The sequence below is a fragment of the Pseudopodoces humilis genome, chromosome 1 (genome assembly GCF_049639895.1).
Source record: "Pseudopodoces humilis isolate 2021_Gansu_Grassland_sample_001 chromosome 1, ASM4963989v1, whole genome shotgun sequence".
In the NCBI taxonomy this organism is placed as follows: Eukaryota; Metazoa; Chordata; class Aves; order Passeriformes; family Paridae; genus Pseudopodoces; species Pseudopodoces humilis.
Window position 1 is genome coordinate 108,040,631 of NC_142200.1, and position 27,702 is coordinate 108,068,332.

The 27,702-nt window shown below is 43.2% G+C and overlaps 1 protein-coding gene across 1 annotated transcript in view; it reads left to right on the forward strand.

Moving 5' to 3' along the window:
- The window catches only part of TMC2 (transmembrane channel like 2), a 32,454-nt gene extending 5,688 nt beyond the window's left edge, over positions 1-26,766 (forward strand). The window contains exons 5-20 of the mRNA XM_088054033.1: positions 2,058-2,148; positions 3,065-3,146; positions 3,433-3,539; positions 5,355-5,453; positions 8,568-8,710; positions 10,173-10,320; positions 10,747-10,935; positions 12,411-12,590; positions 13,414-13,566; positions 14,909-15,037; positions 17,186-17,253; positions 17,710-17,949; positions 19,810-19,935; positions 24,126-24,204; positions 25,297-25,417; positions 26,510-26,766. Of these exons, the coding sequence (XP_087910159.1) occupies positions 2,058-2,148; positions 3,065-3,146; positions 3,433-3,539; positions 5,355-5,453; positions 8,568-8,710; positions 10,173-10,320; positions 10,747-10,935; positions 12,411-12,590; positions 13,414-13,566; positions 14,909-15,037; positions 17,186-17,253; positions 17,710-17,949; positions 19,810-19,935; positions 24,126-24,204; positions 25,297-25,417; positions 26,510-26,766 (2,212 nt within the window). The remainder of the gene's footprint in view (positions 1-2,057; positions 2,149-3,064; positions 3,147-3,432; positions 3,540-5,354; positions 5,454-8,567; positions 8,711-10,172; positions 10,321-10,746; positions 10,936-12,410; positions 12,591-13,413; positions 13,567-14,908; positions 15,038-17,185; positions 17,254-17,709; positions 17,950-19,809; positions 19,936-24,125; positions 24,205-25,296; positions 25,418-26,509) is intronic.
- The last annotated feature ends 936 nt before the right edge of the window (positions 26,767-27,702 follow it).

The following is a 27,702-nucleotide window of genomic DNA, read 5'->3' on the forward strand; positions in this document are numbered from 1 at the left end:
AATGTGCAATCTGATTTTCAGCCTCTGTAACCAAAGAACAAACAAAGTGCAAATCTGTTCAACTGATACCCATAGCCAGGTCATTCTACCCTCGTGTTTAAAACCAAATGCCTCACTACAGTCAGGCTACTTGTTAAAGCAAACTCCATACCCTGGCTTGCTTATTCATGTCTTTTGTCAGACAGAAATCAGAGCAGCACAATGCCATGTTAGTGCACGGTCCTGAGATGGGGCTGATTGGAAAAAATGCTGTATTTTGAGAGGTTTATGGAGCAAAGATAAATCTGCCACACAGCCCCTGATGAAGGTGGGAACAACTCAGGCAGCAGCAGAGACCCCTTAGTGCTGGGCAAAGGGGGACAGGGGACAGAGCAGACCAGGCAAATCAAAACACATGGGTTGATAGGGAATGGCTCATAACAAACCATTCCCTTGTCAGGGCAATGATTCAACTCCCAGCTCTACTGCTTAAGGAACCTCTGAAACCCCTTTCTACCAGGAAAGATTTCAAAATAGCATTGCAAAGCACACATACATTTTCCTTTTAACTAAAAACCAAGCTATGTTAAACCATGACACAGCCCCACAGGGAGTGGTGATGCCCCTGCTCTGTGTTTGCTGAGAGGTTGCTCAGAGCTGCAGGGACTGTGCTGTGAAAGCTGACAGTCACCATGTGTCTCTGCTTCTCTCTTTTATGTCGTGAAGGCCAAGACCTGTTCCATCTTCCAATAAAATCAGGAATTGTGAACTCTGCCAATTACTTCTGGAAATCTGGATAAAGGTCTATAACAGGGAACTGTGTTAAAGTAGCTTTTCCACCTCAGCTGTACTATGAGCCTGAGGTCATAACAAATAAATTCTTATGGCCCTAAAATTCCAAATTTTTGTAAGAAAAGAAAAAAGAGCAAAGCAGAGTTATTTCTGATGCATTTTTCCGCTGTGGTATAGGATCCTGACTAAAATTCTACTTAGGATTATGTTTGACAATGTACTTCCATACTGTCATCTTATTTCTGAGCTATAGCAATCATCACTACCTACTAAATAATCTAAACAAAACTGCTGTATTGCTTGTACAGGGCTCTCCAGAAAGGCTCTCAGCACACTGCACATTCATTAGATATTTTTGGTTGCATAAACTCAACCCTGAGAGAAGAAATTATTAGCCTCGTTGCAGAGATGAGAGGTGTAAAACACAAAGAGAGAGAAACAATATGTTCAAGACTTAGAAATCTTACTTTAGGTTTGCAAATGAAGTCACAGGTGATTTTCCCAAGGTTACAGTCTTGTTACCTAGCCAACTATTTACTCCAAGTGGAAGTCCATCTTTTCCACAGGCTTAGGATGGCAAAAAACCTCACAGCTCCTGAAATTTAATCTCTTCTCATTGGCAATGCCAATATACAATATTATTTTATTCACAAGCTCAGTATACTCAGCATAACAGCATCTACCTAGACTATTTTCTCTGTATTTCTCTTAGATATCCTAGTGTAAAACTAATTTCATTTTGCAGCTTGATTTTACTCCTGACTACATGAATGAGGGCATACACTCATTCCTCTGGTACTGAGATTATCCCCTTGGGCCATTTGCACATCTCTCTTATTTTTTCTGGGAGGTGTTCATAAAAGAAAACTCTGCACCCTCTTGGAGTTTGTTTCACTAGGCAATGTTATTTTCTTCCTGACCAATGCATCAAGAGAGAGAAATTATAACAGGCATGCAGAGAGCTTGCAGTGAGAGGAACAGGCAGACTGTAAGTTTTCGCCCAGGGAGAAGTGTGACACAAGATTTGGGGCACTTAACAATACTTTAAGCTAATAAAAAACATCTCTACATGAATGTGAGTGCTTTGGGGACCCAATAGCTAGTCTTGGGTGGGTGTCTGAGCTCTACATGGCAGAGGAACTGACCAGCAGAGAGAAGCTGGGGGGAGACACTAAGTCCCCACCTTCCTACAAAGCACAGTTGCTTATCCCACTGGTGCAGGCAGGGGTGAAAAGCTAAAAACCCCTTTGCTGTTATAATAAACTTCTTGTTTATTTTACAATTAGGGAAGCACAAGATTTTGTAGAGAAGTTTGAAGGAGCTCTGGGAAAAGGAAAGGGCAAGAAGTTGTATGCATATAAGATGATGATGGCTAAGGTAAGTGCTACAGTGATGCCAGGGAAAGACCCGGATACTCAGTTATGTATTCAGAACATTTTTAGATTTATTGACCTCCATTTATATCTATGTGAAAGAGGCACAAGGAAGTCAGAATAAAGCTTCTTTCCCACTTTCAAAAAAACACTAGCTGGCTTCAAATCTATGACAATTGTAGAAAGAACAGGGGGAAATGTACCCTAACCTGGACCTCATTGTGACCTTTCCTGAAGCAAGGGAGGGTTTACAGGAGCAGGGAAAACCATGGCTTTCTGGCTGCAATCTCCAAAACCTTGATATGTGAGACAAGATATCCCTAAAGGGGAAAGAAGCCCTGCCAAATTCTTGTACTACCCCTACTCCTGTAAAATTTCATCTTCTCCAGTGATGAGGAGATAACAGGGAGAACGATGGCTGTGTTTTGAGACTGAAGTTGGTAGCCAAATTGCATGTTGTCATGGAGATTATATTGAGAAGTGCAAAACAGAGCCAGACTAGAGATTATAAAATCAATGGGAGTTTAGCTGCTGACCTGATGAGGCAAGATTCAAGCTCAGTGTTTTATCAAATAAAATTTTGTTTTAAATAGAGTTGGTTCTGAACCAATTCTTTCAATCCAGAGCCAGATCTGAATTTTCTACCCCTATATAATCTGATCAATCCATAGCACAGCTGCAGCTTTCCAAATGCCTGGAAAGGTTAGAATTCTTAAAACTCAAATCATAAATGTGAACACTTGGGAGTGGGGGGGATTTTTGGTTGAAGGGAGTTTCTGAAATAGTCCAAAACATAATACCCAGACCAGAGCTCCTGCTTTGGACCCTGCTACCAAACTCTGATATTAGAAAGCCCTGCTTCAGAGCAGACCCCCCCCTCTTCACACCTCTCTGCTCACTGCAATATTGTCTTGTTTCAGAAATGGGTGAAATTTAAGAGAGACTTTGAAAATTTTAAAACTCAGTGCATACCCTGGGAGATGAAGATAAAGGAAGTGGAGAGTAAGTTGAAATCGTTGTGTGGTGGCGGTGGGACATTTTCTAAGATAGCTTTGTCCTCATACAAACAATGTTCCAGCTTCCTGGTCCACAGTCTCCACTCGGCCTGGGCATCAGTGCCAAAAAGGAGCACACATCCCTGGCAGCTCCAGGTGTTGCTCTGTCCAGCGGTTGTGGGGACTGTTGGGCGGCTCATAGGAAACGTGCTGGGGAGACCTGAGGACAGAGGGTTGCTGAGGACAGTTTAACCCTCCTAAACTCCTGACCATGAAATGTCTTCTCTTTTAAGGTCACTTTGGCTCCTCTGTTGCCTCCTACTTCATATTTCTGCGGTGGATGTATGGAGTAAACCTTGTCCTTTTTGCGTTAATATTTGGGCTGGTTATAATTCCAGAGGTGAGTGCTTAATTCTCCTCTCAGTAATATCTTGCCCTTTGCTTGACACAAACCTGACATTGACAGGACAAATGCCTTATAACTGGCATTGCTTTAGAAAAATGAAATGCCTGAGGACAATTATTTACAAAGACTTACTGACACAGGATCAGAAGTCAGATTGATGCCAGGAGACATAAAATGCTATCAAAGATCCTGCCCATCCAGCAGCTGAAACAGGGGCTCAACAATCTATCTAATTCAAAGCTAATTTTATATTTTGACTAAAGTGAAGAACGTGTCATTCCAATCCTAGGCACAAAATCTTGTCTGCAAGAGCAATAAGAAATGGATTGTGCTCTGAAAATAATGAAATACCCTCACTTTTGGGCCATGGGGCAGCAGCCATGGCACAGCCCCTCAGGGAATGGACAATTTCCCAGCACTTTGCTAACTAACACTTGCTTGGGAAATAACCCCTTTTTGTACTCCCAATTCATATGATTCACAAGCAATTGTTTTATTTTAGTTTTTTTTTATATCTCACTCTTCTTGGAGAATTAGAAGAATCTCATAGCCTACTTTATATGATCGTTTATTGAAGAATTTTTTAATGTAGCCATTACAGCTCTGGCTAAATTACTCAGTGCAGTATTTAAAGGCTGTGCAATCCACAGACAGTGGCATCTGTTCTGTTCAATGCAGATTTTTATGGAGCAAAAATGCACTGCAGAATGTCTCCTGAGGACCATGTTTTTATTCTCCTTAATGTGCTTGCTCACACTATGGAAAGGGAAAGCTCAGTTTCCTCCCAGGACGAGGAGACATAACCATTAGCACTGAACAATACAAATGTGTTTGGTTAGGAACTATGCATATGGCAGGAGCTTTCGTCTCTGAAGTGTGCACACTGTTACTCACTGCCTACTGAGCTGTTACGATACGGAGAGTAACTGGGCAATAAACATTTAATCATAAATTATTTTGAGTGTAATTAGATAGCCCTAAAAAGTTAGTAATAGATGATATGCTAGAACCTTTCTAGGCTATGAATGCTAATGAGATATTTTGGTATAGGCACCAGTCAGCTTGTAAATATAATAATTCTCCATAGCCCTTGGCATTCTCTGTCTGGACTTCTACTGCTGCTCCAGCTGCAAGGTCTGCTTTGCATGGTGCCATCAGGACAGGCTGTGTGAAGATTATTCTTTGCATCTTTTAGTCTTTTTTTTTTTTTTTTTTTTCAAAACCTAATTGCCCTTTACCTCACCTTGAGAACATCTTTTGATTCAGGACTGAAAAATACAAATTATATTGCAAGCTTGACCCAGTGCTCTTGACTTCTCTCAGAGGAGGAGCTCTGCATAAATAGATGAAGCTAATCCCTTTACTGCATTAGACCCATGAAATTCAAGGAAAGAACTCCTTGCTAAAGTAAGGACATTTCAACTGCAGCTGTTCATTGAAAGATACAGTTTCTCAAAAAAATATTTCCTGTGCAATGTGTGTGCCATGGGAAAGGAAAGTCCTCTGGTTATTTGTGTGAAATTAATACTAAATATTAACAATAAGTTTAATTCTGTACATTAATAAATATACTTCATGCTAAATATTAATGCATATAAGTAATACTAAATAATTATAAATTAAGTAATGCTAAGAAGTTTTTAAAGACTGCTGCTCTAGCATTAAGAAATAAAATATATATCAAAATCAACAGAAAAGGAAAACCAACCAAAAGCATTAAGTTTTTTCTCATTAAAAAAAACAACAAACTGTTAAAATCTCTTTGGTGTTTTATAGTATATATGCATCACTGCTATTAATGTTCTCCAGGTCCTGATGGGAATGCCATATGGGAGTTTGCCAAGGAAAACTGTACCCCGAGCTGAACAAGAAACAGCTATGGATTTTTCTGTTCTTTGGGATTTTGAGGTAAGCACACGAGTGTTAATCATAAATGATCAGTTGAATTCCCTCAGAAGTTAGTGGTGCTACAAGGATTAATTTCTTCCAAGATAAACCAGCAGAGTATGGATTCCTTCTAGGAGAAGTCTGGAAAGCCTTTTGTTGAAACAAAATCTTTATGGATGCTGAGACTTCTGGCCAAAACAGCGTGTCCACATGCAGACACCTGCATATGGATTTGAACCCCTTCCATTATACCAGTGTGCTGCCTGGTGTACATCACATGTGTGTGTAGACACAAAAGCCATTTTGCTTCCAACTGGAAAGGCAGCAAGCACCCAGGTAAAAGGCTGGAGCTGCTCCAAACCAGGCAGCCAGACAGAGACTTCAAGCTGCAGACCCCCTTCACAGGCAGGGAGCACCTTTCCAGACCACTGAAAGTGACTGGGATGGGGATTGCTCCCCATGTGCCTGCCCTCCCTGTTCCCCTGAAATATTTACATGAGACTGAAGTGGGAACCAAAGTTTAGGACTTGCACCCAAAGGAAAATCCCAAGTTTTCAGCCATCTCTGGGTGCTTGCCTGCCATACCAATTCACCTCCCACCCCAGTTACTTTGAAGATTTAAGGCAAAGGAATTAAGTGTTTTTGGGTGACAGCCAAAGACAAGGTATATGTGCAGGGGGTGAAGGCTTTTGGATGTAACCTGTGCCTTGGGAAACCCCTTCGCAATTTCCTTAGCTAAAAAAAGAAAAAAGAAAAAGACTAAACCAACCAAAAAGCTATTTTATTCTAAACCAGATTATTTAAACTAAGTTATTAATAAGGCTTTAATACTGGTGTCCAGGAACCTACCAGGGCCAGGCCTCCTTTTACCCCACATAGTCTGCTGAGGATGCTTTCTACTCTTCCTCTCCCAGCTCTTTCCCACACTTCCAGAATCTAGAATTCAGACATGAATTAGGGACATTTTTAATAGCAGTGTAAGGAAGGAAAAGCTCATTAGAGCGGTGCACTGTAAAAATACAAGAGGTAGCATTTAAACTCATTAAGCCAGGAGATAAAAAAACCAACAAAATAAAACTCCAAATTGAACAAACAAAAAAATCTGAGGGAGTGTTGATTAAATGCAGCTACTGATTTTCCCTGGGAGACCATAAGTAATAGAGCAATCAGTAAGGAAACTTTTCTCTGGATGAGGCTGTGTGCTTCCAGGAAATGCCTACTCCCATGACCTGCCAGTCTCCTGCCTCTGGCTTGGTGCACACATCTACATTCCCCTGGTGTCACTGAGGTGTTGGTCCTCTGAGCCCCTCTGCTGTACAGGCCCCCATCCAGTATCCATTCCCTTCCTGTCTGACATCAGGGAGTTATCATTCAAGCTCGAGAAGCACCTCCAGCTACCAGGCTCCACTGTACACCAACACCCTCTGCAGCCAGGAGATGTCAAATGAAGCCCTGTGCAGAGGTTTGCCCTTAGCAAATGAAGAGAAGCTTACTCCAGCATGCTCCATGGGAGAGGTGCAGGGGGAAATATCTATCAGAGTAGGCATAAATGAAGAGTCAATACCATTACCCTGAGAAATACCTTTCAGGAGAGAGGAGCTGGGGAAATGTATGCTTCGGCAGCAAGGAGGTCACATCATGGATTTCTAGAGGAGTAGAAAGGAATAAATCTCACTTGGACACCAGACACCATGTCTCACAAATGGAGCTTAAAGGACATACTGGATGATGTGAGCAGAGAAACTCATTTTTCAGTCCTTGGCATCTGATGAATCAACAAGACAAAGGTTTGGAATTACAACCTGAGAAGCAAACTTGGCTAGCTCCTTCCAGGGACAGTATATTTTACAAGGCTTTCTTCCACCACACTTCCCCAGCAGACACTGTGTGTGACAGGCTACGAGCCTCATGCAGCCGTGCTGTGGTGTGCCAGCCCCAGGCTTGCTGCACTGGTAGAACACACAGAATGGTCCTGGACCTGTGGCACAGCGCTTTGTGTAGGGCAAAAATGCAGCTTCCGTGGCACCCCAGAGTACCAAAGCTTTTTATTAAGTTAGGAATAAAAAGCCTAGAGTTTTGGGGGAGCTTAGTTTAATTAATCAAGTGACGGTGGTCAAATGCTGGAAGAAAGGCCCAGAAAGGTCATGGAAGCTCCGTCCTTGGGGATTTTCAGAGCTCAGCTGGATGTAGCCTCGAGCCACAACACTTCCTTTTGCAATTGGCTCTGCTTTGAGCAGGTGGCTTGGCTAGACAGCTTCCAGAAGCCCCTTTACATGCAAACCCTTCAATGTCTCTAGAAAAGATCATTACACAGGCTCAGATACGAGCTTCAGATTATGTCTTTCCAAAGGCTTGATCAGAGGGGAGCTTGCTCAGCTATCATGGCCAGACTGACTAAGTACACTTCACTTAGGAGATGAAAGACAAGGGGCAAAAAATCGAGAAGCACAATGTGCAGTGATACACATAAACTTGGATGAGATATGACAGAAAAACAGGGAGAGATTGCTAATGTGGATTAGGTGATCTGCACGCTCCTTAAATGCCTAACAGATTGCACAGCAAAAAATAGATCTACTTGAGACAACATGGTTGATATTGTGTCTGAGCTCTGCATTACACAGGAAAGTAATGCTTTTATTTCTCTCTTTAGTTATATTTGCTCTGCAGGTGGCAGCCTGTAAATGGAACTAAATCTGCAAGGCACTGAGCATCAGCTGCCTCCTACCTGAAAGTAAAAGTTTCATATCATGGTGGGAAGAACCTTTGCTACAGCTTTTCTACAAGATCTGAGTGTTTCACTATTGGCTTAGAGAAGCAGGTGGGCTACAGCCACAAAGAGCAATAAGGATTTTTTTCTGGGAAGGATGAAAGCGTGATGGATCAAAACTATATTTTAGTTTTAAGCCACCATCCTCTGACATGTTCTCCCTCATCTTCCCTCTTTTAGGAAGATAAACTCTTAAGAAGATGGCTCTCAAAGGTGCTAGGGCAGCAAACAGACAAGAATAAGGCCCTAAAAACTTTTCCATGATGATTTTCCTTGTTTTAAATCTTCAGTTTTCTCTAGAAACCCCTTTCCTGCAGAGGAAAAGCTGGACAGCTTACACAGGATTGCTTTTGCTTTACCTCCAGGGCTACATCAAATACTCAGCACTCTTTTATGGCTACTACAACAACCAGAGGACAATTGGTTGGTTGAAATACAGGCTGCCAATGGCATATTTCATGGTTGGGATCAGCGTATTCGGCTACAGCCTGATGGTTGTTATAAGATCGTAAGTGCAGCTGACATCCCCCCCCCTTGCATTAGCTGACATTGCAAAATCCACCAGATGTGTCTCAAAGCTGGGTTCCCCCTCCATGGGCACCCAGACTTGGTCCAGCCTGGGCTGGATGGCTGGGGAAATGTGGGGAAATGAGTGCCTGCTGTTTTCATACACTTGGCCTCCCCATCCACCCCACTGGCTCTGGTGGGCGGGGGGGGACCTGGGCACTCCACTGCTTCATCCCTGTACTCATGTGCACTATTCTGAACCCTTCCTACTCCAGCCTCTCCTTCCCACTCCTTCTTCCTCCTCTCCAGATCTCTTTAACCCTTCCTCCAACATTACTACAGGGCCATCAATCACCTAGATTTTGTACATGGAGGAGGATTTTACTTGTGGTAAATTTCAAAGGTTCCTCTTGCATCCTTTCATTGCAAAATAAACATTCTTGAACACCAGCATGGGTCCCACAGATGATGGAACGGTTGCAGAAAAGAGACAAATTCTGCCAGACTGTATTTGTTGATTCCCTAAGTGAATCAGTGTAGTTTAAAAGCACCTCTTGTGCACTGTCCCCAAACACCAGTGAGGCTCCCACAGCATCTTCAGGGCACTCAGGATGCAGCCAAAGCACTTGTCAGTCCTTTGTGGTCTCTGCACAGTTGAAAATAAAAAAATAAGCCCCTCTATCTCTGCCTGAAGGACACACGGTGAAAAGGTGCCTTCTTTGGAAGAAAGAATAAGCCCATGGATTTGTATTGCTTGCTGAAACAGGCCATATTGCTGCACAGCAGAAAGAGCCTCTTGAGCCTTTGGCTGGAGTGGGACATGGGGATTTGCTGTACATTTGCCATGAAATTGCAGCATCTCTTGTCTTGCCTTCCTCGAGGGACTAGTACTAGGAATTCAAGGGGGCCTTACAGAAGGATTTCAGGGATCAAGTAATAGAGAGGAAACAGCAGAAGCCATATCTACTCCTATGCTGATTAACAAAAATAATCCTTTTTCTCTCCCTGCATGACTTGCTGCAAGCTCTTTGGCTCCAGCACTGTGCAGCAAGAGAAGTCTCACTAAAATTTTGTGCTGCAGTGGGTGTATTGGACAGGACATGGGGGTTTTGACTAAATTTAACTAACTAAAAGTAGCCATACCATATACTGCAACCTAGGACCCAGAAGCACCATAAATAGACTTTCTTCATCAGCTGGATGAACCAATCCTTAACCTCCTTAATCACCTATGCTATCACAGTTTTAATCTGTATCACTATTTTTAATAGAAGAGCTGTGTGGCCCTGACAGTGACAGTTCAGTCCTCCTTAGACCTAAAGTCCAGTGGCACATTTTAGTCATTCCCAAACCCCAAGAATGTTTGCTCCACTCCATCTTACCCAAGCTTTGCAGAGCTGAAGGATACGTGGTGGCTCTGTGGAACAGCATCTGACCTTGTCACTGCACACATCCTTACACAGGATGGCACGCAATGCCAACGAAAGCACAGCAGACGGGGATGATGACAACTTCACTTTCAGCTGGAAAATGTTCACCAGCTGGGACTACCTCATTGGCAATCCAGAGACAGCAGACAACAAGTTTGCATCCATCACCACCAGCTTCAAGGTAAACCTGTCCTCTGCCTGCCCCTGGAGATGCTCCCAGCACCTTAAATGGCAGAGATTTAAGGGGAAATCTGGATACCCACTCAGCATCTCCCCATATGAACAGGGCATGGTGCTGATCCAAGGCAGCTCCAGCCTCTGTGACCTGCTTCCCCTAACTCTCTTTTTTTGGCATTTAAAAGAATTTGTATTAATTTAGAGTGCAGTTCCCCTGGGATAGGTCAGGCTCTTTGCCATGTGATATCTTTCAGCCAAACCAGGATGCCTCTATGAAGCTTAGTTTGAATTTAACCAAAACTACCAAGTTGGATACAGCCAGAATAGCAGAATATTGCATCTCATAGGCTGAAAAACCTTATGGTGTGTCTTATGCTTGGTGCTGCAAGACATCCATTCCAATTTCTTGAGCACCCCTGTTTTTTTTTAGGAGTCGATTGTAGATGAGCAAGAAAGCAACAAGGATGAGAATATCCACCTGAGGAGGTTCCTGCGAGTTTTGGCCAATGTCCTCATCATATGCTGCTTGTGTGGGAGTGGCTACCTCATTTATTTTGTGGTGAAACGCTCCCAGACATTTTCCAAAATGCAAAATGTTGGGTGGTATGAAAGAAATGAGGTAAGGAAATTTTGCTTCCAGTTTTCTGCTGGGATAATTCACTTTGGACATCAGCAAATTAATTGTAATAGGTTGAGGACAGAATCCAAGGCAGGGGGATTCCCTACCAGGGCCCAGGAGTCCCATTCAGTACCTTTGCATTTGTTGTGGCTGCCATGAACACTGATCTCACTGAAAGTTTTCTAGGGAAAAATAACAACTCCTGCAGAGAAGGGAAAATACTCTTATAATAAATCACTAGAAAAGTCAATGGCTTTTCAGCACTTTCAACACCAATCACCATCATAAGAATCAAGATGCATTATAACACTTACAAACTCTGTTGCACTAGAAAGCTCTCTGGGTGATAGAAATGTCCATAATCAGACATAACTCTAAAATCAAACCATTTTCATTCACCTTGAATAATAGGAATAAAATTTTAGAACCTGCAAAAAAATTTGTCAAAGTTTTCCTGTGTCTGATTTTCAAATGAGAAGTTCAAATCTTTAAGCTCTTCACACACAGCAAAAAAATATTTCAACCTATGGAAAGGTTTGATTTCAGCATCTACTACATTTCATGTATTTATATATCAAAGCCAAATTAAAGTCAAAGCCATGCATTTTCAAAATTTCATTCAGAAAACTTTAGAAACACAGCACTTGCTTACAAAATGCTTTGATTTATCTCTACTGACTTTTTTCCCAAAGAAAAAAAATCTAATTAAAAGAAACCAAAAAGTTTAATGTCTGACCCTTTTCCTGGTGATAATGTGAGATCTGAATAAATATAGTGCTGAGTACTGTTGGAAAAGAAAAGCAGAAAGAGAATTCAGAGACTGCCTGCACCTGTATAGATACTGGCCATGGGCCTGTAGGAATATAAAAAAATTCAAAGCCTGTAAGTCATGCCTGAGCTAACCTTGACTGGCCAATGACCTCATTGACCACAGTACAACTTAGTATCTGGCATGATAAAGAGGAACAAAGATACCACTGGGTCATATTTTCTTGAGCTGCAAAACTGAGATCTTGATGTGTTTCCGTTCAAGTCTGTAAATGCCTTCTGCAAAAGCAAAGGTGCTGAACGTGGAAAATAAACATTAGCATTGATTAATTATCTTTATGCACACAAGCCAAGTCTTACGCTTCCTCTGAAACTAAAATAAAAACCTTGGAGCTGATGCAAGCAGTACTGCAAGGTACTTGAGGAACCTGAATATTCATGAGCCTGGACTGACAGGGAGCAAATTCTTTGGAGCTCATCCCTTTGAGATAAGAGCAAAAGTGCTCCTGCAAGAGCTAGTCATGCAACCCAGCCCTGAAGTCTGACACTGCGCTGCCTGCACGCTAAGCAAAGCCAGAAGCTGAGTTTGCTTTGACTCCCTCCCCTTTAGAAATACACAACCAGTTGCCGGCAGCTCCCGCTCTGCTCAAAGTAAGATAGTCACTGCTGTTACTATTAGCAGTTATCTCTTTTTCCTCATGTGGCAGGTTGAAATTGTGATGTCCTTGCTGGGCATGTTTTGCCCTCCGCTGTTTGAAACCATCGCTGCACTAGAAAATTACCATCCCCGCATCGGGCTGAAATGGCAGCTGGGGCGGATCTTCGCGCTCTTCCTGGGGAACCTCTACACGTTTTTGTTGGCCTTGATGGATGATGTCAATGAAAAAGTAAGAGCAGAGCCAAAAAGCCACAGTCAAATAGCATTTCCCAGAGTTCAGGGTGAACACAGCCTATCCCCACAGCCAGCAGGGACAACCAGCCCCTTTGCAGCAGGTGCTTGCTCTGTCCCCAGTGTGCTTGAGCAGTGCCGCGGGGAGACTCACCAAGCAGATTCTCTGGCTTCTCGCTACAGCCCTGAAAAGAGCATAGTTATTGTCTTCCTATAATCACAGCATGTTAGGCTAATTCTATTTTTTTCTCCATCTGACACTGTTTGCAATTTCTATTACTGCAGACCCTGAGGATACAGTTTATAATCCTCTTCCCCTGCCTCCCCTCTTTAACATTATCCTGGTAGCGTGTTGTGGGCAGATAACTGCAGGAAAGGATAAACGTCTAACTTATCCACAGAAAAAAAATTACTCTGTTTTAAACTGAGAAGAATTAGAGGAATCTAGGTGCTTTGCTCTGCCCTGAAAAATTATGAATAATGTGAAGGAGGAGGACTGGGTGAAGGCCACATCTGCATACAGGAGTCTTGAAGGAGGTCTGACTCCTCCATGTACAGGGAACACGTTGCTTGCTCCCAGAAACTCACAGAGTCTTGACCTGCTTTCATCTGCTGCTCCCCTGCTCCTGGCAAAAGAGGATTTTCTGTGCTATTGCCTGCACTGTAACTCTGTTGTGGACAGATGTTTATACAAGGGGTGGTAACTTCTAAGGAGGAGGGAGGAACTCAATGCCTTGGATTTCTTCATACACCTCTATGTTTTCTATTTTCTGATGGTTTTGTCGGGGGTGGGGGGGTGGGGGGTGGTCTCCTCATTGCAGCTGGCAGAAGAGGATGTGGTAAAAAACATCACGCACTGGACACTGCTTGGTCACCACAACTCGTCTGCAGGGAACGCCAGCACTGTCACCCCACCTCCCCTTGATCCTGCAGATGTGCCCAGGGGACCCTGCTGGGAGACAACTGTTGGCATCGTAAGAAATTCATTATGTAGCAAGTCTTTGTGTTGGTTTGGCATGGTCCATTTTTGTTTTCCTCACTGATGTCTTCAACATTTTCAGGCCTGATGTTTCCCTCACTCTCATACAGCATCACCAAGGCAATACAAGCCCTTGGCCATGTTTCTCAAGCCATGGTGGTGAGGTCCTCAGTTGGAAGCAGCCAGGGCATGCACAGCTCTGAGGCAGTGGCTGTGAAGGGCACGAAAGGCCAGGCAGTCTGCAGCCACGCCTGCACCATGCTCTTGTTCAGATCACAACTGTGCCTTTGAAGCAAACCTCTCTTCTCCATTCATTGTTGCACTTGCTCCAGAGAGGCTTGGGTGCAGGCATGAAGGCATGCCTCAAGGGAACTCCTGGCATGTCCCAGTCTATAATGCAGCATGAGGCCATGGGATGGAAGCAGAATTAGGCAAAAGCAATTCCCTTGAAAGGCAGGCAGGATGGCCTTCAGGCCCCCAGTTTCACCACACAAATCCTCTCTGAAACATTTACATTGCACTAAGAATATCTGCAGCCAGACTATACACAACTCAAAAACAGATGTTTACTGGCTGACAGAGATAGTTAGGGCTTGACAAACTACAAGGCTATTCATTCCTGTGCACACTCAAAGCATCTTCAAAAGCCAGGTGGTTCTCAGTCATGTGGGGAAAAAAACAGCCACTGTCACCCCTCAGAAGGAGCTGATCCTTGGTGCAGCTGAGCTGCCATTCAGCAGATGTTTGGGTTTTGTCCCTCATACTTTAAAAAACTTTCTCGTAAGGTAATAAGGTTCTTGTAACCTTTCCTTTTGAATCTTTGGGCCACCAGTTATTTCCACCCTGTGAGTCTTCCTTCTGCCTGCAATTTTCTCTTCCTTGTCTTGCCCATGTCCTTTCTCTACACTTACACACAGCTCCTGTTTACAACTGAACTATTTTCTTAGGAATCCACAAAAAAGTTACAGAGCTGAGCCGTACCAGAGCTACGCACAACCAGAACGACTGAGGGCATACATATATTTTATACCAGCACTGCTGCAGCATTAGCATTCTGATCCCACTTTCTGTGCTGCCACAGCATGCAGTACAGTCAATAATGCCAGCAGCAGCAGCTATCAGGTCTAACAGCTATAACAGAGCTCGTAGCTCCTAAGCACAGAGGTAAAGCTTAGGCACTGCACAGTGCTTGAAAACGGGCAGGGAGTTTGATCATGGCATGCTTTTGTGAAGATTACTGTCATATAAAGACAAATGGCTTAATAAAAAATACAGTCCTGAATGCGCTACTGAAATTATAGGAGTTAAATGGGGTTTTCTCCTTCTTTTTAATGCAGGAGTTTGTGAGGCTCACTGTGTCTGATATCCTGGTGACCTACATAACCATTTTGGTGGGAGATTTCATCCGAGCTTGCTTTGTCAGATTTGTGAATTATTGTTGGTGCTGGGACCTAGAGGCTGGATTTGTAAGTATCATATAACCGAGTCAGTATCTTATAGCCAAGAAGATAGAAGCAATTTAGGGCCATTTGGTCAAACTACAAATGAATTTGTTTTGAATTATTCCAGTGGCGGTCTGTTCTTGCTGGATAATTGGTATCCATAGTCTGTGCATCACTTTTCTGGGTCAATCAGCTCCATCCCAATAAGAACTCTACAAAAATGCAGTTCTCCTCCCCATCTCGGAACTTTAAAACATGAAGCTGATTTTAAAAAGAAATAATCCCATGTTCTTTCAGTTGGTATAACCGCAAAACCTTGGGCCCATCTATATCCCTTTTCAAAGCCCCAGACCTTTCAGTTCATTGCCCACCCTGGAGGCAGGAACCTGCTTTTCTCACCACAGTGTCTTCTGATTGCTCCTGGAAGCTGGCACTTCTTCTGCTGCAGTGGAACAAGGAGCATTTCCTTCCCCTCTCATGTGTGTGTAACACACAGCAGCACTGGACTCTTCCGTATTCATAAAGGTTACATTACCAAAGCAGTCAGCGCTGGAGTTGCACAAAACACAAAATAAAACAATGCAGGAATGGAGGGAAGTCCATAGATTCACTTGAGAGGAAATAAAACCAAATGGATTCAGCCAGAGATGAAAATACCTTACAAGATTATGAGCACATCAGCACAGCCCCTGCCTTGGGAGGGTTCCCAGGAATGGTTTGGAGAAGAGCAAAGAGGAGGGCTTTTGTCAAGGAAGAGCAGGTGGAACACAACAGACATTTTGCTGCTTGTGGAGCTCTTTGTGTTTCTTCTGAGGGAGACACAGGGCATTCCCCAGGGTGGCCTAGGGAGGTCCAAGCAGCATGAAACTACTTCAATTGCTTGTGCAAAGATGGTTTGCTGACAGCCATCTAACCCAGCCTAGCCAGGGACACCAGTACAATTTTATATATATCTGCATTTTTCAAATGCAAATAGCGAATAAGCTTCTTGTTTAACCCAACCTTCTCAAATAGGAATGCTCAAGGCAGAGGACAGCAGACACTGAAAGTTGGTTTTTTTTTCATCTATGAAAGAAGCCAACAGTAACTTCTAGCTAAAGATTTAAAGTAGAAATATACCAGAATCAAAAGAACAAACAGTGTTTGCACCCATCCCTTCCCAAAGCAGTGTGCAGTCAGCTAAGCAAGACTCTGACTAGGCTCCCCTTGAGTTTTCAACATAAAGCACAAACATCTTAGACTTCAACTTTATGAATTGCTGACAGTATTAAGTAAATGCAAATGGTATGAAAAACAGACATACCACATAGGGTATTCCAAAGATATAGGAGCGTCACTTACCATTTCTTAGAATTCAGTTTTCTGCATTGCAGTTAAAAAAAAAAAAAAAAAAAAAGTAGGGTTTTTTTCAAGAAAACATAACATGAAAATCTTTACACAAAGTTTCATCTGCCAAAAATCGCCTGAGTTTTGTGCACACAAAATTAGATGTCTACAGAAGAAATAGCTTCATCACAGACAAATCTAACAAAATAAGAATTTATAAATCAACAAATACCGCCAGTAGATCAGATCAGATCAGCCTATTCTGGACCTGCCACAATTAGTATCCACATCAGACAGCTAAAATACAGCTTTATATGGAGCAATATATCAGCTAGCACAGAGTAAAATGTCACCTAATACCCATCAGGTCATATATTCCCTCATATTTCTCTCCCTTTGCCCTGTGCTTCTGCTCTTCAGCAGCTTGGACCCAGGGACATGGACATAATCCAGCACAGCATTTGTCTTCCAGCTCATAATTATCACTGCTTCAAGATTCAATATTTTGCCAGGGTAGAACTGCAAGTCCATAGCCAGGCACCAGCTGGAGTTTAAACGTAATCCCGTGCCATGCTCACAGCTGGTGTCATATTAGCAGGGAGAGAGAAACACAGAGCAGCTCTAAGCACCTCCATACATCTTTCCAGTTTTCAGGAAGCCAAGAGAGAAGCAGCAGCTCCAGTTCTGTGTTCCCCACACTGCTGCTGGTCATTCAAGCAGCGTGCACACAGCAGGAGCCCTCCCAGGAATCCCTGCTTGCCAGCTTTAAATAAGCATCATGCACCCAGCAGAAAACAACAGCAGGTACCTCTAGCAACAACACACTTTTCTTTCTTTCCCATCCAGCCGTCCTATGCAGAGTTTGACATTAGCGGCAACGTTTTGGGTTTGGTTTTCAACCAGGGAATGATTTGGTAAGATATTTCCTTTTTTTTTTTTTTAATTTTTCACATTATTTGGAAAAGCTCTTAGTGGAGTTAGAAAGCTTCCAAGCCAGTGAGATAAACCTCTGGGTTCTGTCTTTCCTGACTGATTTGCTTTCTGTGCTTAACTATAAAAGTGGATCTCTCTCTCGGTTACATTCACCTCACATTTTCCAAACCATCTCCAAGAAATTTTTGTCACAACCTGAAAAGCATTCTTTGCAATCCTTGAGATGTCTGAGGCCTTGCTGGTCCTCAGTGAGGGGGGCCATACCATGGGTGCAGGTGGCTTCTCCTGCGGGAGCAGAGGGGTAGCACCTATCAACCTGCTCAGACTTGGTTTGTGACCAAACTTGTCACCACACAAACACCTCCTTTTGTGTTCTTGAAAAGAGTAAACCTTCCAAGTCTGTCAAAAAACAGTGCCTGTCCTCTTTTCCTTTTCAGGATGGGATCCTTCTATGCGCCAGGGCTCGTGGGTATAAATGTGCTGCGCTTATTAACCTCCATGTATTTTCAGTGCTGGGCTGTTATGAGTAGCAATGTCCCTCATGCAAGAGTCTTCAAAGCATCCAAATCTAACAATTTTTACATGGGATTGCTGCTGCTGATCCTCTTCCTCAGCCTCCTGCCTGTGGCTTACACCATCATGTCCCTGCCTCCCTCCTTTGACTGTGGACCTTTCAGGTACTACCAAGACACCAAAAAGGATCTTTTTTTTTTCTCTGGTACATGAGAACAAAATTTTCAATTTGTTTTGAGAACAAAATTTTCATATTTTCATGAAGTTAGAAGGACTGGACCCCAGCAGAGATGGTAAAGTGTTTAAATCCTTAGCAATGTGAGGCAAAGGGTCATGTCCAGCTATGGGGTATAAACAGTCAGCTGGGAGCACTGGACCTGCTCCTGTCTGCTGCTCTCCTCTGCTACTTGATTCCCAGTGTTTTCCCAATACACACTGAAGAAAGCACCAGAGAACAGCAGGGGTGGGACAGCAAAGTGCATCCACCAGTAAAAAAAAGCCAAAAAAACTTAACTGAAGGATCCTAAAGGCTCTTTGGAACATTGAGGAAACAAAATGAATCCAAAGGATGTATTTTACACGTTGACTTTAGCTGGCAAATAGCAGGAAATGGATAGGGGTGAGCCTGTAAAATTGCTGGGTTTTTTTGTTAGTTTGTTTTTGTTTTGGGGCATGTGTTTGTTTTTTTGGTTTTTGGGGGGGGTTGTTGTTTGTTTTTTTGTTGCTGATATTTTTTTGGGTGGTTTCTTTTTCTTGGTGTTTAGGGTATTTTTTTTTATGTAGCGGGGCTTTTTTTTTCTTTTAATTAGGACAGAATCAGCACTGCACAAAGCATTCAGCGGACTGGATTAAGATGCCAATAAAGTCTAATTTGATTGAATTACGCCATTTCCTGGGCCTGCTGAATCTGACTCAGCAAGGAGCCAGCTTGGAACAAATTGTTCTTGTAGATGCACTGTTTTAGGTTATCTGCTTGCTGACGGAGAATGACATCAGAAAGCTAAAAGACTCGGGGGAAAGGCAAGAGACCAAAATACCCTCGGTTCTATAACAAGGACAGGTGTCAACGAGTAATGTCAGAAGATCTGACAAGTAACTTGTTGCACGCACACTATCATTTGGAGATGACTAATCTGCAATGTGAAAGAGTTATTTCAATTCCCAATCAACCTTTCAAAAGCCACTCAGCCTGATTCAGACCCTTGGCAGCTCAACTGAAAGCTCAGCTCTCCTGAGCTCCTGGCAGTTGATGAGGTTGGGATACTGTTTATCTAAGTTTTTTTATTGACTCTCATCATCAAGACAGAGTCCAACACCCTCCTGACCAGAATCCTGCAAGCTCCCAGGAGGCACCAAGCCTAAATGAAAGGAATAGCACTGACAGGGTTGAATTCCCAGACCTAGAGATGCTAGGGAGAGAAGAAGGACAATTACATAATCCAGCCCTTTTTTACAGATTTGTTCTTCTTTCATACAGAATACTCTCATCTGCTTTATCAATCCCATTTGAAATTACTCTTTCACTGAGTCTCCTATTAAGCAATAATCACAGCTTGCTATTTTTGTCATTACTTAGCAGCTCTTCAAGTTGGCTCATTATATCAGAAAGCTGGAATTTGCATATGGAAAGTCATCTCTACCATGAAAAGGCCATACTTAACAAGATATTCATCAGAAAAATGTAGTTACTGCAGCCTGTAGGGTTTTATCTATTTCAGAGGGGTAAATAGTCAGGACTTATAAAAGAGTCAAGTATGGAAATAAACATATTGACTCCAGGAGCAAGTTGGCCTAGCAAAGATTATTTGTATAATCAATGAGGGGTGAGAGGGAGGGAATGAATGAACCAATAGATAAACTTGAAACTAAAAAAAAATTAAAGTTCTAAACTCCCTGGTGGCCAGCAGCAAGCTGATGTTCATTGAAAGAAAGGTGAAACATGCTGCTTAGCACCATGAGACTAGGAGGCATTGTGTCCCTCCAGAAGATATCTACACTCCTTAACTGGGCATTTGTCTTTCCAGTGGAAAGAAAAGGATGTATGATGTCATTCAAGAGACCATCGAGCTCGATTTTCCACTTTTTGTTGCCAAGATCTTCAGCTATGTGGCAAATCCAGGGCTGATCATACCTGCAATTCTGCTCATGGTGTAAGTTTTCCTTGCAGTATTACATGCCTGGCTGGGGAGAGAAGGTTGGGAAAAAAACACTCTGGGATATTAGTCGGGTCTAAATACAGCTTCTGCTGAGAAAACAGCATGGATTAGAGCAGACACATGCTCCCTACTCCCCTTACCTTTGCCTAACCCAATTTCCCAAAGTTTAATTACCTGACCCAATTAAACACAACTTTGTGGATGAAATACATTGCTGACTGAGGCCTTGTAGATATCAAAGCTGTCACAGCTTCCATATGAAAAATTTTCTGTAGCCAGCAGGAAATAAATGGACAGTCTCAGCCTGGTGCCTTTTGGAGAAGCAATTTCTGTCACAGCTGGTGGTATTTAGAGCACAGCCAAGACAGGGCATTCAAAAATTACTTGTTCCAAAAATATGAAGACTTGTGAGCTTTGTTTGGGTTTGGGGTTTTTTCACTTTTTCATTTTCCAAATAATACATCTGGTATTTGTTTTAGTGCCATTCTATCATTTCAGCTTTGAAATCAAACTTAAATCCCAGCACCTTCAGCAGTACTACAATTAGTTCTCCTTTTCTTTTTTTTTTTTTTCTTTTTTAAAGATACTTTTGGCATTGTTCTTTAGGTTTTCCAAATCTATCAAAATGAGTAGAAGGGCTGTGGCCAAATTCTTGCACTTCAGACTAATCAATGGGAGATGGGGAGAGAGCTGGGCAGCCTGTTACACACAGAGCTTCCTGTTCTGACTCTTTCTGGGGTATCCACATGCACTGGAGATAAGCCTCTGGGCTGATCCAGTACAGCTGCCCTTGGGCACTGTGATGCTTCATCCTGCCATAGCTACACCAAAGGTAATGCCAATAAATTATATCAAATACCAGTTCCATACAAAGCTTCTTATACAAACAACCTGAGAAAAATCCTAATTAAACTGAAAATGACATGTCACTCCTCTACTTGCTCATTTTAATCTAAAAAGGGTGATCAGGTACTGTAACTTGTGCAGGCAGATCCTACACCTGTACGAACCAGATCAGGTCTGTGCAGGAGATAAGAAGTCTCGCACCACATTCCTAGCATGGCCAAGCATATTATAGAATTATAAACTCTGCTCCTGTGGGATTCACAGCAGCACTGGCAGAAGCCATTGCAAACACAAAATAAAGGCTGCAAAACGCCCCAAGTGGGGCACCTTTATGAAAGGGCTGCAGGCCAAGTTTCTGAGGCTTTGATACAACCCTCAAAAAAGCTGATGGGAGAGAGTAATGCCTTTAAAAATGTTTTTTTTTTTCCAGTGACAATCTCCTGCCCTTTCCTCCACTGACAGCTGGGAAAAGTAACAGCACAAATTCATTTTATTTGTTGAAGAGACACCTTTTATCACACCTTTCCAGTGTTGGCTATTCTCACTCTACTGACTTATCATCAATCCATCGCTCAAAAAAAAAAAAAATACACTGCCTGTATGTATTAAATACTTTTGATTTCCAGCTGTTCAGCTCCCAAGAGAGTCACAGCTCTAAAGAAGTGGCTTCCCCCATGGTGCCTGGACCTGTCAGACATACAGCCCCCGGGCAGTAGCTCTCACATGCCCTGAGAGCATTGGGTGTCTTGCAGAAGCACTGCTTGTTATCTACATACTCACCTTGCCTGTGATAATCCCAGACAAAATCACAACAACCAAACAAGGTTGTTTCTTAAGGCTTTTGGCCCTTTTCTCTTCTCCTTTTTCAGCCAAGTGCCCAGTTTCCTGCCTTGTCTCTGAAAATCTTCAACTTCTGCTGTGGTGCTGAGAGGCAGACAGGGTTAAGTTGGAGTTAGTCCTTATGATGAACCCATCCAGTTTTCCAAGAGGTTGAAACCAGGAAAATGCAAAAGCCTCATTTAGTCCTGATGAGCAGAGAGCCAGAAGCTCTCAAAGCAGCAGGCAAAGCAACCTACAATCCAGCCTAACTAAAAATAGCCTCTACAAAAAGCAACAGGTGGATCGTAAATGGACGGTCTGTTGATCTTGATTGCAGCCTCTCAAAAAATGTGTTTTCCACTTTTGTGGACTGAATTAAGTAATTTTCTCTAGCCATGACAACCCCTTCTCTTTTATCCAGGTGCAATCCAAAATGCATCTTCTATTTATTTTGGTTCTTAGCTCCTGGTTCCAAACAATGATGGGGTCCAGCGAGTGGCATGGGTGTCAAGCTTACTGTCCTGCTTTTAACCACCCAAGGACAAGCGAAATAGGAAATACAGAGAAAAAAGAATGACAGATATTGTGCCCATTAGAATAATCTAATTCCACTCAGGTTGAGAGTAGGATTTCAAGCTGTGGCCTGCAGAGCTTCCTGGCAGAAGATAGAAGCATTTCACTGTATCAAGAAGGGGAAAAAGATAAAATTCCTATGCAGGCTAGAAATGGACAGTGACCCACACTCTCCCCAGAACTGGGGAAGCAATACATCAGAGAAGAGGGGTGCCAGGGTGTCATGGTTTAAACCCACATGGAAATTAGGCACTACCCAGCTACTTTCTCAGCCTCTTCTCTCACCCCAATCCTGGTGGAATGAGGAGGATAATCAAAGAAAAACTTGTAGGTGGAGATAAGAACAGTTTAATAATCAAAATCAAAGTGAAATATAGTAAAAATAGCAAATGATAAATAATAATAAAAAGGGAAAAACAAGTGACACACAATACAGTTGCTCACCACCCATTGGCTGATGCCAGACCCCCTTCCCAAAATCAGATTGGCCCCTGTTAAAGGTAACTCCCTGTTTATACACCAGGCATGATGGTCTATGCTGTGGAATATCCCTTTGGTGCGTTCAGATCACCTGTCCCACCTATGCCCCCTCCCAGTTTCCTCCTCACTGACAAGTAACTTGAGACAGAGCTTGAGACAAAAACAAAGGTCCTTGCTCAACCTAGGATAAACAAGAATCAGCAAAACAAAAACATCAGTGTGAAAACAACACCATTCTTATTCACAGCCCTGATTACAAGATAGTGTCTTTTTTAAACAGTGAGCTTGATAACATCGAAGAAATAAAACTATCACACCTTTACAGAAGAACAAAAAATAAAAACAGTTTCCAAGAGGATTTGCAGGACAGAGAGCCCAGATCACCAAGACTGAGTTTTGGGTTAATGCTAGGCAAAAGGAAGCAAATGCATTTCCTCTAGACAGACCCCTGTAAAAAACCTCAGGGAAGGCAATCCTAAGCACCACTTCCTGATCTTCCACCTGGAAACCCACATGCCAGCACATGGTGCCTTGCTGGGCCAGGGTCAGGCACTCAGTTGATGAAATCCTATAGCAGTGAACTGAACAGCTGGTACTTTGGTACTTTTCCTGGGAATGGCTTGGAGTCACTGAGCAGATGATGGTTATAATTTAGAGAAATAAAGGCACTCCACAAAAGCAGGAGGAGATATTTTTTACTACCAAAATATTACTGGCTGGTGAGTGTCAGAGGTGGTGAGACAGACCCAGACTCCTGGACATGTTTTAAAGCACAGCCTCCCTGTGTGCCAGAGGCTGGCAGCCAGCATGCCCTCTTCCCATCCCCATTTGCCTTTCAGTTCCCCCCAGCTTGGCTCAGTTTTCTGCTGGCTTTGGTGTGCCCTTTTTGGAGAAGACAGAATCGAAACAAAAGCCCACGGCTCTGCTCCAACCTGGCTTCTGCTTGCCCTCAGTTTCTGTCTCTGCTCGCTCTCAAGGGCCCTGTCCAGGGATACAGGATGCAGCTGGTCCTGGAAAAGGGGGAAGGATGACTGTTCTTTGAGCACTGCTTTTCAGGAGAGGCGTCAAGGCCCTATTCTATCACTATTTCCCTGGTTTCCCAGTTTTTACTAAGGTCCCTGTGTTACCTGGTGGCAGTTCCATCTCAAGGCTGGTGCCTGGTTTCCCCGAGGTTGGTGCGCAAAGGAAGTGGAGAGAGTCCAAGGCCAGCCAAGGTGTAAGCACAAGGGCAGGCTGGACACTGTTCTTCTGTTTGAGCACAACTGAGCCCTGCATGGGCTCAGCCTGTCTCAGCTAACCATGCCACAGGAAGCCCAAATTTTTCCTAAACCCTGAGCTTCTAAAAGAAGTTTGGAGACAGCTGGTGGGAAAATTAGGTATTAGAAGGTAAGCAAAAAATTAAATGTTCCCTCCTTGTGAAACTTTCTCTTTCCCCTGATCCCATCACTGCATGTTTTCTTTTCTAGCCTCACCATCTATTACCTGAATGCTGTGTCTAAAGCGTATCAGCGCGCCAATGCAGAGCTGAAGAAGAAAATGCAAATGGTAGGTATTGATCTGTCAAAGCCACCTTTGAAATATCATGCACTTCAATTTTGATGCATAGCATATGTTTTTAAATCACTCTGCACTTTGGTGACATAATAAGATGACATATTTTATGCTTGTTCTGTCCCCTCTGATGGCATTTAATGCCTAGCTGTGCAGAGTGGTCACGTCTCATAATAGCCTACTATTTCGTACATCAGAACTCCAGCTTTCTCATGAACTGTGCTTTTCAGCTACAAAAGTAAGTTACCTCAAAGTTCAGACCATGTTTTTGTGTCTGAGATTTCCTGGGAACAATGATAAGCCCATGAAAACCACAGCCATTTTACTGGCATAGGACAGGATCCAAGTCAAGGAAGCAGTGCCACATAAAGAAAAACATCACATCAAGTGGAGATTGGTGCAACATTAAAAGTGAGGGTGTGAGCACTGAGAAATGGGACTTCATAAATTACATTCAAATGCTCAAATTCAGAATTCATCACTTGGCCTAAAGGAAGTGTTTTGGTGCAAAGGGCATCCTCAAGTAGTACAAGAGTTGAACATGTGCTACAGCATGTTCAGATTTTGGGGCACTCTATTTCATGGTGCAAAACCTGGCTGAGATCAGGGCTAAAGGAAGGGACTCAGCACTATCCAAAAGTACAGATTCCCTCTACCATCCAGAAGAAAATCTTTTGCAGCCCTAAATGTATGCAAGTAAAGCCAAAGACAGTCCTACAGCCCATACCTGTGCTGCTGTACCCTCTTTCTCTTCCTCTGGATAAAGCCTGACACTCTCTCTCACTAGAGGTTCACATTTAAAAGTAACCAATACACCATAGAGGGCAGATTGGTAGCTGCAGCAACTCCAGCCATATTATCAGCAAGTGCTTTGCCCTAACAGGAGCAGACCCACTGTTCTCCAGTCCTGCCTGGGAAATACTTTCTTTCCTGGAAACAATTGATCACCAGACCAGGATTCAGCATCTTGGCAAAGAGATTCATTCATACCAACAAACACCTAGTTAGACAAACACAACACCAGTCCACCATTTCCCAGATTACATCTGCAGTTTTTAACTCAACCAAACGTTTTTATTGATGCAGCAACGTGAAGAGGAGAAAAACAAGAGAAACAACAAAGCCAGTACCAACCCTATGCTGCAAGATCTGGAGGATTCACTTACACCGAGTACGAAGACTGAAAGTCCCCCCAAACAAGCAGAAGGTAAAAATTATACAATCTGCCCACAACACTTCTGAAAAGGTTCATTTAGACAACAAAGTGACTGGTAGCATTGAGAAACTGGAGGGATACACCTTAGCAAGGGATTGGATGGGTATAATTAGTACAGATTTTGTCCTGTTGCAGAAGTCTACCTGCCAATGGACACCGAGGAAGGGCACATTTTTAGACTGGATTATGTCTCACACATGCTTGTCACAGTGGGAATTGTAATCCAAAATTGTTGTTCATGATTCACATCCCAGCTATTAACCATGCTGCTCACGAAACCAGCAATTTATTCTGGGAACACGGTTTAAACTCAGTGCTGTTTCAGGGCTGATGAGTTGAGAAGACTTTTTCTTCCTGAGCTGAGCTTTTCATTGGAAAATTCATCATGAATGAGGCAGAAACTTTTCACAGGATTGCATTGAATCCTAGGGTAAATAAATGCATGCTCTCAGCTCTGCTGTCCATGGCTGGGCAGAAAGAAACAGGAGGAGGCATTAGCACCTTGATCGGGTTTTTTTTAAATAAAATGGATCCTCCAGGCTCGATCTCAACCAGCCACTTCCTGGCTTCCAGAGCCTCTGGCTCTCATTTCTGAAAATCACTTGAAAGATTTTGACTTTATCCTGGTACAGGTGAGAAAAGCAGACTAGTGCCACCATAACCCCCTTGAATTTGATGGGCTGAGACAAACTGGAAGGTTCAGAGCAACCCAATACAGATCTTCTCCAAAGCAGACTCAAGGCATTCATTTAAATGGAAACAGCACTGAAAAGAAAGACTAAAATCAGGAATTACCCACGACCCCCCCATGCCTAGAAGTGTACCAGCATGGCTGGTAGGATTCTCATGTCTTATAAATGCATCAGTAAGAACCTGAAAAGAGAGGCTGGGCAGCAGAGACATGTACTGACATGTTGAGTTGTGGGGGGGAACATTCTTATTCCTGTTTTTTTCACTCAAATGCTCAAACACAAATCCCCAGACACTCCAGTTCTTGCACAGAGAAGAAACAGCAGCCACTGGGGAGAGGACAGGAGGCAGTGTTTGCTCCCAAGAAAATAACATCCATAATCTTTACTCTAGACAAGAAAACAGAGTCTCTGAATGGAAGCAGCCCTGTCAGGAAGCCAGGCAGAGGAGAAGTCCTGGCTGGCAGCCCCATGGCCGGCGGGAGAGGAGCAGCCTTCACCCCACCATCACAAGTGTTTGTCACACAGCCACGGACACTGGGCGTCCGGGCACCCTACCCTGGCCAGCCCAGGCCATGGGGACACCCTCTGGGACCAGTCCCTGGAAGAGGGAGAGGAGAGCCATGCTACCCCCCATGGGCTGCTCGGTAACCTCAGCAAAGTTTCTCCTGTCTGACATTAAAACAGAGAGAGGTGCTGCATGAACTGTTGTAGTTTTGGTAGGAAATGGTTGCTGCATGCTTGGACACCCACCTGTGGTGCTCTGTATCTATTCAACACCCTCTAACACAGATTTGTTTAGACACTTAGTAGTACTTCCAAGCTGTAACCCCCAGAAGCTGTGCTGATCTTGATCCCAAGGGAAGTGGGAGGTGGTCAGAACAAAAATCAGCCATGACACTGCTGAACTGCTTCACACAGAACACAGCCCTGTGCCCATCAACAGTCGTGAACTTGCTCTGTGGAGCAAGTGCTTGCCAGTACTTTCAAAGGCTTATTTAATTAATAAAAGTGGTGTGACTTTACCTGTCATTTAAACATTTAAGTTGTTGTGGATTTTTTCTGCTGTTCCTCTGCCTGAAGAATCTAGAATTAGAAAAAATTGAGTATCTCTGCTCAGCCACAGGCACCTGCTTCTAGAGGATACCTACCAGAGGAGGTTTTGTCTCTTGTGATAGCTTTCCTACAGTCTACCTCTTCCAAACTTCCATCTTTTTGTTTCAGCCTCATCACCACTTTCTCTAGGTTCCCACTCTACTCCTCTTTTCACAGTCTGTTGACAGCAGCTTGCACCATTATTTCAATCCCTGGATATGATTCCTTGTCTAGCAACACCACCCAGCACAACTGAGAGACTAACAGTGCCTTGGCCTAGTTTCTGATTGTAACCAGTTAGAAATTCCTGGTGCAATTTAAGAACAGTATCATCCAGATCTACAGGACTTCCCAGGACTCCCTGACAGACCTTCTAGGGGTTGACCTGCTCTATAACACCTACAGTTTCTTCCTGTGGTTGACATTAACCCACCCTGATCATCTTAGATCTGGTGTTCACACGGGTGTTGTTCTTCATAAAAATGTCTAGTA